General features: G+C 37.7%; 2 protein-coding genes across 2 annotated transcripts; both read left to right on the top strand.

Moving 5' to 3' along the window:
* The first annotated feature begins 1,310 nt into the window (after window positions 1-1,310).
* LOC146485189 (general transcription factor IIH subunit 5-like) lies at window positions 1,311-4,408 on the top strand. The gene is made up of 2 exons (XM_085103634.1): window positions 1,311-1,424; window positions 3,851-4,408. The coding sequence occupies exons 1-2, from the start codon at window positions 1,390-1,392 to the stop codon at window positions 4,032-4,034; spliced, it is 219 nt and encodes a 72-aa protein (XP_084959760.1). The 5' UTR covers window positions 1,311-1,389; the 3' UTR covers window positions 4,035-4,408.
* Window positions 4,409-5,585: 1,177 nt separating this feature from the next.
* On the top strand, window positions 5,586-13,047 carry LOC146485188 (uncharacterized). Its single transcript, XM_085103625.1, has 6 exons — window positions 5,586-5,757; window positions 7,463-7,521; window positions 8,158-8,251; window positions 9,910-9,991; window positions 11,334-11,392; window positions 12,393-13,047. The coding sequence occupies exons 1-6, from the start codon at window positions 5,697-5,699 to the stop codon at window positions 12,626-12,628; spliced, it is 591 nt and encodes a 196-aa protein (XP_084959751.1). The 5' UTR covers window positions 5,586-5,696; the 3' UTR covers window positions 12,629-13,047.
* Window positions 13,048-13,618: the final 571 nt, after the last annotated feature.

The following is a 13,618-nucleotide window of genomic DNA, read 5'->3' as shown; positions in this document are numbered from 1 at the left end:
TCTTGTTTAGCAGCGCCATTGCACTCAAGTTTCAGCTATTAAAAAGTTTCAATGTGTAACGGCGGCTTTAGTTAAAAACAGTTTGAAAACCCATGAAGTGGACCACACAGATGCAAACGAGCTACACAAAACTGATACCGATGTTCGACTGATTACTAATTTGTATAGGACACTAAACCAAGATAAGTGAAACCATTGATAGTTGTGAACAAAAGAAATCAGTCAAGGATCTGCATCTCCTTTGTGAGGTCACTTGCATTGTCTAGAAAAGAAAATAAGCTGTCCATTATTTAGCATTTTGCTCAAAAATTATCCACGCAACCAAGTTTCTCATGCTCTTCTTGTCCCGCTTCGACTAGCTTTGTGGCTATTTGCAGGACAAGCCCCTCACATCATCTGAATTTGTAAATAAATTGTTGTTGTTGTTGTTGTTGTTGTCTGTGCCAAAATAGAACTTATTTGAAGCAATTCTGTTTTTAAGGCAAAAAAGTCATGTATGCCTCTCTTGCCCCAAACCGGTTCATTTTGTTTGAGGCAAAAGAAGAAAGAAAATGCCTTAATTGGACCAGTAAATGGCTAAGAAATTTTGACGGTTATCCTATATCAAAACGTGCTTTGTATCATGGTGAGACATTGATGGAAAAACCATCTATTATCATTAATGAACCCTTTGCAGCTAATGGTTACATGGTACAAAAAAACTCTTGCTGGATACCCAAGCTACGCACTGGGACATCCAAAAATAAGCGATCACTAGCCTACATCCAGTAAAACTTGAATTTTCTTTTTTTTGCATGTCCCAGTGCATGGCTTGCTCTCCAGCAACGTGCTTTCTGTACCATGTGACTCTTAGTTGCAAAGGGCCCATTATTAGAGGCTAGGGAAAGGGTGAAATGCCCATCACTCTTGGTTTGTTTGGAAGGGAGGGTAGGGTAGATAATGCCTCTTTCTCCCATGCTAATGTCTAATTGCCATTGTCTCACAACCTTTGCTGGTACCAACTCTGCTTGGAAATTTTGTGCTCCGTGCCCATTTTTAAATTTCACCCCATGTACGTACCATAGCTGACCCTTTGTCTGTGATGTCAGGTCAGGATAGTTATGCTCCTGCCGATGTACACATCAAGTTTCCCTCCCAGTAGCCTTATTGGCATTCTTTTCCTCACAATCCTTTTCAACATGATGCAAAGTTCTGCCATGCTATCTGCACAGAGAGCCCAAGCTGCCCTTCAATTCAATGCCTACAATCTTCTCCCTCCCCACCCTTGTCCTCTTTCACCTGACGGAGCGGTTACCAAGCTCTTCGTTTCCAATTTTCCAAAATCTCAGGATAAAGCGAGCTGGAGAAAATGTGCGCATAAAATAGGCGATAGAACGTTGATTTTTCAACATGGTGAACGTAACGAAGGGTGTTTTAGTTGAGTGGTAAGTTTTCAACGTTTAAAATTGACTCGTACAGCTCGTGCTATAGCTATTATAATAAAAGGACGGTGCCTAGCTAGTGTTAAATGAGGAAGTATTTTTGTGTGGTTTTGACTAAGTAGATCTTAGCAAGGGCTATTTTTAAAATTGGGGTTAACCACGCATTTTTCAGAGATAATGAAGCCAGAATTATTCTAAAAAACAGTAAAATACAAAGCAATGTATGGCGTTTTTTTTCCATATTGTGGCTTTATTATCTCTGAAAAATGTATGGTCACCCCAAATTTTCTTTTTGGATACCAAGAGCACTTGTTAAGTTCTACTTTCTCCACATATTTTTAAACCGCGCAAAAATATCCCCATATTAGTTAGAAAACTGAGTATCTCGAGATGCACAGAATGTATGCACAGTAATAAAAGTAGGCACCATCCTTAAAATCAAAATTATCCTGTAAATCACTGTAAATACATTGTAAGCCTAATCTGTGAACGTCTGTGGGGGAATATAAAGTTAATTAACATATTTTTTTCAGACTATTTAAATTTAATATGATTTGTGTTCATGTTACTTTATTAGAAACAGTAGAATCTGTGAATCAGAAGAGTTTTGATTTCACTGTACAGTTCCCAGTCACGTGGTTAAAATATCGGATCATGTTTACTATAGGTAGTGTCGACCGATATATTGACTGCTACATCAGTCGATATAGTGGTTGAGACTTGGTCGATAGTTGGTCAACAGTCGGTTGACAGTAGGTTGATAATCGGTCGATATATCGATCGGATGTACGTTGACCGATATAGCTTTCAATTCACCATACTTCGCCGACACTTTACCGACACTTTGCCGACACTTCACCGACACTTTGCCAACCGACATAGTGGTCTACATATCGGTCGACACTACCTATAGTAAACATGATCCAAAATAACTACTTGACTTGTCCAAAAGAACATGCAACACTAAAAATTATAGGTGGGCTTACACCTTACCCTTTTGCCGTGGCAAATTGTATTTTGTGTGTGATCTTTCTTTCACAAGATAAATTTACCATCGTTGCTGTGAACTGGTTTATTGTGCAGTTCCCGAATATATCCATACTCCCTCCATGGAAGGTTTTTTGTTTTGCACCCTCCCTTCCCACAGGAAATTCCAGATTAACTTGATACTTTGCTTTTAAAATTTTGACTTCTAAGAACCCCTCTGGTCCCCCTAGGAATTTCCAATGACCTTCCATCGGGTGGGTATGGATTTTTTCTTGAACTGCACATTGCAGATTATTGAAATAGACTTGCTCACAAACTCTCTCTCTCTAAAGCTCTGTTAAAACCCCCTCTCACTGGATCACTCAGTCACAGTGATTGTATGGTTTGTGTTATGGCTTAAAGTCAGTGTTGTTTTTGACGAAAGAATATGCTCAAACCAAGAACAAATAATTATTTCTTTACAAGCTTTTACAGGCAAATTGTTGGATTTTCAACTTGATATTATCGGCTGGATGTTAATGTTTACATTAACAACAACAACAACAACAACAACAACAACAATCTTTATTCGTGCCCAGAAATTATACAGAGTTACATTAATACAAGAGAGTAAAATTACTAAAGAAGGGGGGCACAGCCACTTAGAAATAGCAAGCTAATCGAGCTAAGTGGCTGGGTCAAGCGGAAAAATTATGGAAAGGAAATTCCCAAAAACAAGGACAATTTTTTTTCAAAATACAATGAAATTTGAAAGCAGTGTCAATAATTTCACCTAATTTCGGAAACATTTTGTTTTTCACAATAGCCTGTAACATTTATGTGAGTAGACAGTAAAATTAATAACCAGTTACTGGCTCCTGACAAGAACCCTGGTTATAGGGGATATTGACCTTTTAATCCCTAAGAGTGCCAATTAACACATAATACCATAACTCTGTCAATATTCGACGGATTTCTATGAATTTTTGTCACCAAGATGGTCTTGTGAAGATCTACCTATTATTATAATGAAAACGTAACCCTGTCTATATGTCATATGGCTGACCACCCCCATAACTTTTGAATGTTTTTCCTTTAGCAGTTGTGGGTCTTAAGACATCTCTCACATTAATGAGCATGTTGAGATCTGCAAAATAAGCTATAGTTTAGGAATATACCTAATATGCACATGGATTGGGACATTTTTGACCTTTTAATTTCTTTTATGTTTTTAAACCCATTTATTTCAGTTATGAAATACACCCATCAGTATAGCTCTAATTAAAATGGTATATCATACATTGACATGGAGCTTGTAGTCTAGTGGATCTGAACAAAAATGCCTTGGGTTTTAAAGGGTTAAGTCGCAGAGGGCCTACAAATAATTATTGTTGCACATGTATGATTTTCCCTCAAAAAATCTTTAATTTATAATAATTTTGTTATTTTACCTTGCTTTTCAGTGATCCTGCAGTGAAACAGTTCCTTCTTCACCTTGATGAGAAAATGATTTTGGGCAAAAAGTTTGTGATTGAGGATTTGGATGAAACACATTTGTTTGTTTCAGCAGAAATTGTTGCAGTCCTCCAGGACAAAGTGTGGGAAATTATGGATAACAATTCCTTCAACATTGCACAATCCAACTGAACTGACAGCTGTCAGCCAAGTGCACTTTTCTTGCCAATTTGGCATCAGGCACTGCAGATGTTTCATCTGAGAACTATTGTTGGTACACTCAGATACTGACTTGTGACGATCAAGCAATGGATTACTTCTCGAATAGTGATCTTGTGAAAGTTTGGAATTTATCCAAAATGTTCCATATGCTGCAGTTGATTGTGATGGATGTTTTTTTAAAAAATTGTCTCAGTCTGCAGTAAGCAAGCCAACAAGGTGTGACAGGACATCTTGTGATTGAGCAATGCCAGGAAATATTGTGTACCATCACACAACTGATACAGACTAAGATAATGTTTTGGCTAGTAGAAAATGGCTGCATGAAGCAACTTCTCTGTGAAAAAGTTGATGTATGTCCTGCGGCAAAATGGTCTTACGCTGTAAAGCATTAAGTTAATATTTTTAAAAAATAGCTTTGTATTTTCAAATGAAACATGGTGGCAGTGTTGGACCAACGTAGAAGAGCTGTTGTCAAGAACAGAAGGAAGTAGCATTCTAAAGCAATAAAAGTGTTAGTCTAAAACATGATAAAATGATACACAAATTCAATGCTGGGCAGTCAATATGGGCAGGGTTGGGAAGTTCTCCCCACTATAACCAATCAATCAATCAATCAATCAATCAATCAATCAATCAATCAATCAATCAATCAATCAATCAATCAATCAATCAATCAATCAATCAAAGTAAAATAAACAAGTTTCAGCTTCATCTAATTCAGTTGACAGAAATGTAGCCTTACTTGCAGTTGTTTCCTTTCTCCCTTGCAGATGCTCTTTTGGCTCATCACACAATCTTTGCTCTTGGGGAGGAAGGATAGTGTGACAAGCCGAAAGAGAATCTGTGAGGGGCTGAGCAAGTATGAGAAGTGAACAGCTTCCGTACAGTTCAAGGAAGAAAATCACTGAAGCAGTGAGGAGGAGAGAGGAATGAAATGTGGTCCTTTCATCCTTCTGTTTTGTTTGTGCCCCTTCTTGTGTTCTTAGAAGCTTTCATGAGCTTCCCAAACTCTTGGTTAAGACATGACTGCTATGCAAGTTAACAGAAAAGTAAAGCATCCAAAGAGAAAAAAAAATTTAACTTGCTGACATCCCTTGGCCTACTTTTATTTACTTTTCTGTGTCCTGTCTGTCTCTTTTGGCTCATCACACAGAGAGCATCTGCGAGGGAGCCTAACAATGGTCTAAAATTTTGAAGGGAGCTGTGAGCTGTCAAAAGCATGATTTTGCAAAGTGCAGTATACTGAAAATTAATTTGAAAATTAATGCGCCCACTCCACACTTCTTGTTCAAAGACCACGTTTTAGAAAAAAAGGGGCACGGTCCTTGATTATTAAAGGATTTTTTTCGAGTGCATCAAGTTCAGCCAATCCACTTCAGTCTAAAAAATTTTAATAAAAAGATGTAACCTAATTTGAAGCGCCCCCTGTCTCCTTCAAAAAATCCCTCAACATCTTGGTACGTGTAGGTCCCAGATCTCCACGCAACTCTCGCTGTTTGTTGCGTAATCCATTTGACGCACGCGCAGTCGTCAATCCTGCACGAGGTTTGCGTAGTGAAACATTTCCGTGAGTCGCTCTTCGTTTCTTTTCCGTCCAAATTTCTCTCGTCTTTTAAATTTGTCACACCAATAATGGACTTGGGGAATAAAGGGGATGATTATTCGATGCAAGGCGCAAGTATGGCTTATTCGGGTAAGTTTAATTGTGGATACATTCGCGCTATGATCTTGAAGACGATCGCCGAAAAAATCGTGAGTCACTGTCTGTCAAATGATTTTGTACCTCAAACTTTTGTTTAGATTGCAATTTTACCAGAAATCTTTTGAGAAATGAACTTTGCGTTCACGGGAAAATTATATAAAATTATGAACATTCTCGCACTTGGGGTTGCACAAGTTTGCCGACTTTTATAGTGCACTCTCGATGTTCTGTGAAGTTCAGAATTTTAGTAACATCGCGGGCGGTTGAGAGCTTCTGAACCAGAATAACTGAACTTTAATATATGCTTTTTCTTGTTGAAGCATCTTGGTGGAATGTGGTACTCGCAAAGTTGCCATTTTAGTGTAGTGTAAAATCTTCCAATATTATAAATCTAGCGTTGTATCTAAGTAGCTTATTGTATAATTATGTTACGTCATATTCAGGGCCCTGTTGTTCAAAGAGCAGATAACTTTAACCTGTTGATAAGTCACTATCCAGCTGATAAAAGCTATTGGTTGGAGCGCATTTTATACACTGGATAGGGATTTATCCACGTAGAAGATTTATCCATTCTTTAGACAACAGGAGCCAGCGGTAAAGCCGGTGTAACTGTGTTTTTCAGTGGCTAGAATAATAAGTGCATTGTGGGACAAAATGCTGGAAACATGTTGCACTATACAACATGGAAAATTCTTTGCAATGCCATCATGACCTCCAACTTACACGCACTATCATTGACTGTCCTCAACTGTCATTTATTTTGAGTGCATTCATATCTTCGTGATGATGATAGTTTTCCTGTTTGCCCTACACGCATGGTAGTTGAAAATAGTGGATGATAGTTTTCACTACGGTATTTAACTCTATCATTGACTATCATGCACCATTTGATCAGGGCTTAAAGTCATCTATATTCTAAGCTTAATGAAACAATAATTGTTTGTCTCGTTCTTTTGAATGAATACAACTTCAAGGTGTGTATAAAATGGTTTGTAATGTTTTCTTGAGCAAAATTAAAAGCTTCATAGGAAATATGTGGCTATTTTGGGGGCTAAAGTGAGAACAAGAGCCAAAACTTGAGCTAAGTAGACGTCAGTGGTGTAATTTGCAAAACCAATCTCATGGAACGAATAATTAGCACCCGGAAACAAAGCGTTGTCAATTTCTTTGTGTACGCAAGCAAAAACACAGTTTTTCGCATACGTTATTTCTCGAATATGAAACACAAATCGGTGGAAAAAGAATACTGGACAATGTTTTTCAATCGAATTGCAGTTCACATGCAAAAATTTGGACAAATCCAAGGAAAATCGAAAAACGGCCTAAAATTCGACATAGGTCGGTTTTGCTCTCAGCTCTTCAATATTATTACAACAGTGCTACAAAAGAATTTTCAGAATGCCATTACCAAATGCGACAGCCTTAGGTTCAGCTGAAAAAAAAGGAAAAGAAATACGGTAACTATGGAAACCAATAACAATGACAAGGTTTTCTTTAAATGGCTATCTTGATATGAAAGAGACATATGCCAGAATTTGTTTCCTGCCAGATGTGAATGAAAAGTTTGATTTGGCTAGTAAAATCAGACCTGTTACTAGCCACTGGGCAAGTGGGCTTAAAAGTTAGTCTTGAGCCCTGAGAATGATTTGTTTGTATGCTTAGGCTAACTGCTAACTTGAAATTTCTCCTTTTTCAGTTAACAGTGGTGCGTCGTTGTCACCATATCTCAATATTGATCCAACATATTTGAATCAGGTAAATATGCTGCATTCTGTTACCATTCATGCATGTAATGCCGAGAGCCTCAGTTAAGCAGTCGCAGTTATTTTGTTTTGTTTCTTGGAATTCTTGCAAGGGCAAGGCTGTCATTAGTAGCTGGAGAATGACTTTCAGCTTGCATTTACAGTGAGGATAGCCAGCTGCCAAGAACTTGAAATGTCAAGAATGGGACACTCTTTTTTTCTCTTTAAGACCAGCTACTTTCCTTGCAGACTTGGCAACTCCAAACCTCAATGACAGCCCTGAAAAATTATTGATTTGAAAGGGAATTTTTCATAGAGTTCTAGTGTTGTAATCAACTAATAAAATCATGCAAAGATCTGACATGTGCTTTCCCTCCATGTCGTTTGGTAAAAGATCAAACACTTTATTCCTTACTCGCTGTCATCACTCACCCACCCAATCTTTCACTCACTTACCCCACCCAGGCACCCCACTCACTCACAAACCCACCCACCTACCCACTCACTTTATTGCAACTAGACCAATACTTCCCTTTGGAGAGCAAGGCTCAATAAATGAACTGTTACTGTCACTCACTTACTCGCCCATTTACTATGCTGTCATTTACAATAAAACTAATATTATATTTAAAAATTATTTCTCTCCCAGGGTGGAGCTGAATTTGTTTTCCCCACTGACAGTAAAAAGAAAAGAAGTTGGGGTGAACAGATGTTTTCGGGCATAGGAACGTCATACATGTGTGGTATGTTTGTTTGTTTTACTTTAATTGATGGATTGTGAAAGAGACTATTTATGTCAAACAACTGATCAGAGTCAAGAGGGTAAATTGGTCACTGTGCAGAGATACAAAAGCTATCATTTTGAGCGTTTCCCCTTAAATTCATTAGAGCATATCAAGGTGTTTATGTTGTGGGTTGATTATGTGTTGGGCAATGGAGGTACACTATTGCTTAAAGTATGGGTCATTGTTCATCTTTGACCAAAATTGCCTGACATTTTGCATTTGGCATACATCTTATTTCCAAAATGTTGCCTACACTTTCTTGAATTTGCCTGTTTCAGATGTCATTTTTTGAGAAAAATAAATTTCTCAGAAAAGTCTCTTCGTACAATTGTGATGTGATGTGATGCATCCTTTCAGAACAAAAGGGCAACAAAATGACCCAGGTCATAAATCAATGGATCAATCATCAATCATGGAATTGTCTCTGAAGATGATGGTTGGAGCCCACAAAAAAAAAACAAGAAAAAATTGGCCACGTTTTGGGAATAAATAATTATTGTGACTGTATATGTCACATGCAAAATACATGTATGAAGCAAATCTGAGCAGAAATGAAAAGCAGCCTGAAATTTGATGTAAATTGGTAGTTATGTTCTCAGCCTTGTCCAGAGCCAAGGCTGTTCTCATGTACATGATTGATCATTCTGACAAAAAGCTAACACTCTAAATGTTAGCTCTTGGATCTCTCTACGGTGGCCAAATTACCCTACAGTAACACTGTTGATGAAACCAAATGTTCATTTCTACTGCCTCACCGATGCAGCACAACAGATACTAACAGTGGTTTCATTAAGATTTTAAACAGGAGATATCAAGTGGTTAGTACACCTTGGGCCTGTTTCTCGAAAGTCCCAGTAAATTACCAGGCCTGATAAGTGTCTGTGGTGATAAACTTTTCTTAAAAGAAGTCAATTTTTGTTAGCTTTGAATACTAAATTTTTAAATCTTATAATTCTATGAAAACATCGATCAAGTACCATGTCTGTAGTCACTGTGTAATCGGTAATTCGAGAAACGGGCCCCTGGGGAGGATAGTTGCTAACTTGATTACATTCTTTTATGGAAATAGTCATTTTGATGAAGAGAACAAGACTTTTAAATTTAAAGACATGTTTCGGCAACTCCTGTGCCTGACTGACGATGACACAGGAGTTGCCGAAACATGTCTTTCAATTTAAAAGTCTTGTTCTCTTCATCAAGATTATCACTAAATTGCTACTTTTACGTCCTTTTGGCAAATAGTCATTTGAGATGTTAAAAGCAGCTGGGCAAAGCCGTGTTCACAGACAGTCAATTTGCTTGGTGCCTGGCTCTTAATGACACCCCTGTTAAATAAGTAAACCCTGCACTTTAACTATATTTTTACTGTTGACATGAACCAACCCTTTGAAGTGGCTCAAAGTGTTGTTTTCATTCTGCAGTTTAGTGGACATTTTGTTGGTCTAATTCCACTGGAATTTTAACTTCCAATGAATTACAGTTGAATCTCTTTCTATGATCACCTTTGTGAGTGAATACTTGTCTGAAAACATCACAGGTGCATGAAAGTGCATGAAAATGCTCTAAAAAACTTACTGCAGTAGGAACATCAAGTGAATCTTTCCCTTTCTTGACAGGTTTGGCAGTTGGAGGAACATGGGGACTCTATGAGGGTCTGCGAAATCCTGACGGAAAGACGCTAAAGCTTAGAGTAAACAGGTATCCATTGCAATCAGTTAGTTTGCATAATCCACTGTACCGAAAAAGAGAATGACTGGTACATTTACCCATGATTCTTAGTGTATGGAAACCCTAAAAACACTCACAAAAATGAACGCACAGAAACGTTCTTAAAACTTCAAACCTAGCATACACAATGTTGTTAGCACAGGGATGGATTTTGCAAAAAAAATTATGACTTTTTATGCCTATTGGTTGTGTTAAGCCCCGTCTACACGAGCAATTTTTATGTGGCAACTGTATGTGGCAATTTTTATTTGCCCATGTAGATAGCTTGACAAATATTTGTTGTTAATTTGTATCAGTAATAATTTCACACAGCAGAGATGTCCATGGAAAGGCAAAAAGCAAGATGGCGCCATGCTGGATGCGCAAATGTTAGGGACTGTAGGGACTGGGTCCTACAGATGTTGAAAAAATTGTCACATTTTATGTGGCATCTCGTCTACACGGACAATTTTTTTATGTGGCAATTTTTATTTGCCATATAAAAACTAACAGGCAGCTTTTCAGCAGATGCAGTTGTCACATAAAAATTGGTCATTTCTCATCATCTACACGGGCAAATAAAAATTGCCATATAAAAATAATTATTGCTCGTGTAGACGAGGCTTTAGGTTTGCAAGATATTGTGGTAAAATGTACAGCTGCCATCTTTTTCCATATGTTGGATTGTTGCATGTTTGTTTAACCCCTATCTAGACTGTGCGGATGAAGGGGGTGGGGGGGTGGGTGATTCTGCCCAGAGGCAACTTTGAACCTGAATAACGGTTTTTAATATTTGAGCAAATGGTGTGAAACTTCAGGACTTTTTCGTAAATTTATCTGGGAAGAATTTGATGTTATCAGTTACTGTTCATTGAATTTATTGTTACCATGGCAACCAATTTTGACAGGCCATTTTTTTAGAAAATGGAAAATCCCTTCTATTACTTTTTCCCTGTAACTTTTATGCTCTTAGCCCATATTAGTGCTCCTATATTGGTTGTGATTACTTTTCGTTCTATTTCTGTTCGATGCTTTCCTGAAGTTTTGGGGAAATCCAAACATCCAAGATGGCTATCATTTGACAATCATGATGTCATTACAATGTCCTTTGACGACATCACTTCTCATTACAGACCTGTCATAGCTTTTATACTTGCAAAGTTATGGAGGGGGGAGGGGTGGAATCCGCCACCCCCTGGCGCCAGAAGACAAAAAAAAACCCCTCTAGATAGGGTTAAGTAATGGTTTGAAGATTTATGCCTAGAATTTTGTTGTTAGGCAAGTGAACCATTTTACAATGGAGCAATCTGATAATTTCATTTTTTTTTTTTAGTGTGTTAAATGGCTGCACGAGGAGGGGTCCTTCATTTGGAAACAATCTAGGAATTCTAGGTAAGCAAACAAAAATTAATAACAGGCAGAGGAAATATTCTTATTTTGGCTGTATATTTTTCTTGCACCAATGATGTACATTGTAGACTTGTAAATTATTGCAAGCACTAACAAATGTACATGTAAGGATAAGAAAAATTTGCGTAAGAGAGCAGGAGTTCGAGATAATCGGTTGTGCGTGTAAATCACTTATTATCAAAGGAAACATTATTTTAGTTTATGAGACAGTACTAGTATTACAAGTTTTATTTCTTTTTGTAAGCTATGATTGACTTTTATGAAAAGACACCATTATTGTACAATAACTTAATAATTATAATTATTTTCAAGATATTCCCGTCAAGTTTGTGATTTCTGTTCTCACCAAAAAAGCCTTTCATTGTAACAAGAAGTACCAAATGAGCACTTTAAAAGTAAAAATCTAGGAAAGAATTTCCCGAGTCATAATTTGGATATTAACCTTTTTTGTACCTCTGCTGGCGGAAACTTTGTGCAGCTAGCCTTGTCACTGACTTTGTGCACATGCTCCCATATTGAAACCAAGACTGTTTTCAACCCAGGCTGCCATTCTTTCCAAAGTGAACTATTAAACTATACAATGTATATTAATGTAAGATGAAGCTCCCAAACGCCTTTAAACATGACAGAATGTATGGCATGGCATGTCCTTTTTCATTTCTTTAAATAACTTTTCAGCATCGTGGAAGTTAACAGTTTACTTTTCCTTCGTACATGTATTTTGAATGTTTGTTCAGCGCTCTGATAACAGGCTAATGCAGGAAACATCAGCACTCAAATCTTTTCATGGTGGCCAAATTACTTTTGTTGATAAAACCAAACTTTCGTTAATATTTTTGCACCATCACTTTGTTTGGAAACTAACCCCCTTATCCACTTCGTATTCTGACTTGACTGGCATCCATTTATTGTTCTATACAAAGAATCCACACGGTGAATGATCTCATGTGAAACTTGTCAATTTTTATTATCTTATCACCAGCGCTTATGTACTGCAGTCTAGACACCCTCATTGGCAAGTTAAGAGGGGGCGAAGAGGATGAATTCAATTCAGTTGGCGCTGCAACCCTCACTGGCATGATCTTCAAGTCAACAGCGGGCTTGCGTCCCATCGCCATTGCAGGTGCCTTGGGTGGTGGCCTTGCGACAGCATATCATTTTGGAGAGAAGCTTTGGAACAGTAGAGGACATTCAATTTCAACACCCAATTGGGCATGAACTTTGTTGATTCAATTTATGCTCTTATGGATGCTTACAACCTTGAATGCCTTTGAAAATAAGCTGCCTGCACCCTGCAATTACCTGCCCAAGAAACTAGTGCAAGAAGAGAGGGCTCTGTTTTGAAGCGGTGGGCGTGTACATGTATTTCGAGGTTTTAAAGGAGTAAAGGTCAAAGTTTGTTGGACGGAATGAACCAGAACATTAATCAAGCCTGCAGAAAGCTTGAGAACTGAAGATGTCTGGAGAACATAGTGATGCAAGACATTTACAAGTGAATGTGCATCACCTTTTATAAACTTTACGTTGACAGAAGTGTCAAAGGAAGGAGATGGCATTGATCCTGGGCTTTTAAAAATTAATGTTATTGAAAATAGATTTTGAGTAATGGCAAGATTAAAGAAAAAAAAATTGCAAGAGTTAAGAGTTCAAAAATGTTTGGAGTACAGGGTAAATGTCTTTTGAAATGTCGAATCCATAGCATGCAAGAGACCACCACTGACAACATGGTGATGGTTACCCTCTTTGGAAGTGATGAAGGGTCCAGGGGCGGGTTGTTCTAAACCCGATTAACGCTAATCTATGATTAAAACTTAACCAAGGGTTAATTTGCTCTTTAAAAGTGATTTCGAAGCCTAATTTCAAGCTAAAGGTAAAGAAAAGTCTAAGTCAAAACTGAGGGCCAAAACTCTTTTGGAAGAATCTTTATTGATTAGTTATTAAATTCGAATCAAAGTTCACGTTAATCCAGGATTAGCTTAATCGGGCTTCAAACAACTGGGCCCAGCTGTTCAAAGCCTGATTAAGCTAATCCTGGGTTAATCTGAACTTTGATTCAAGTTTTTTACTATATTTCAGTAAAGAATCTTCCAAATAATTCTCTCTGTTTTGACTTTGACCACTTCTAAAGACACAAGATGAAAAGCTTAGTTTACTTTTGTTGGGGATTAGCAATAATCTGCATTCGAACAACTACGCATAGAGCTTTTG

The sequence above is a fragment of the Pavona decussata genome, unplaced genomic scaffold (assembly GCF_977016875.1).
Source record: "Pavona decussata unplaced genomic scaffold, jaPavDecu1.1 SCAFFOLD_27, whole genome shotgun sequence".
Classification (NCBI taxonomy): domain Eukaryota; kingdom Metazoa; phylum Cnidaria; class Anthozoa; order Scleractinia; family Agariciidae; genus Pavona; species Pavona decussata.
Note: the sequence above shows the minus strand (reverse complement) of the source record. Positions and strands in the feature narration are given on the sequence as shown.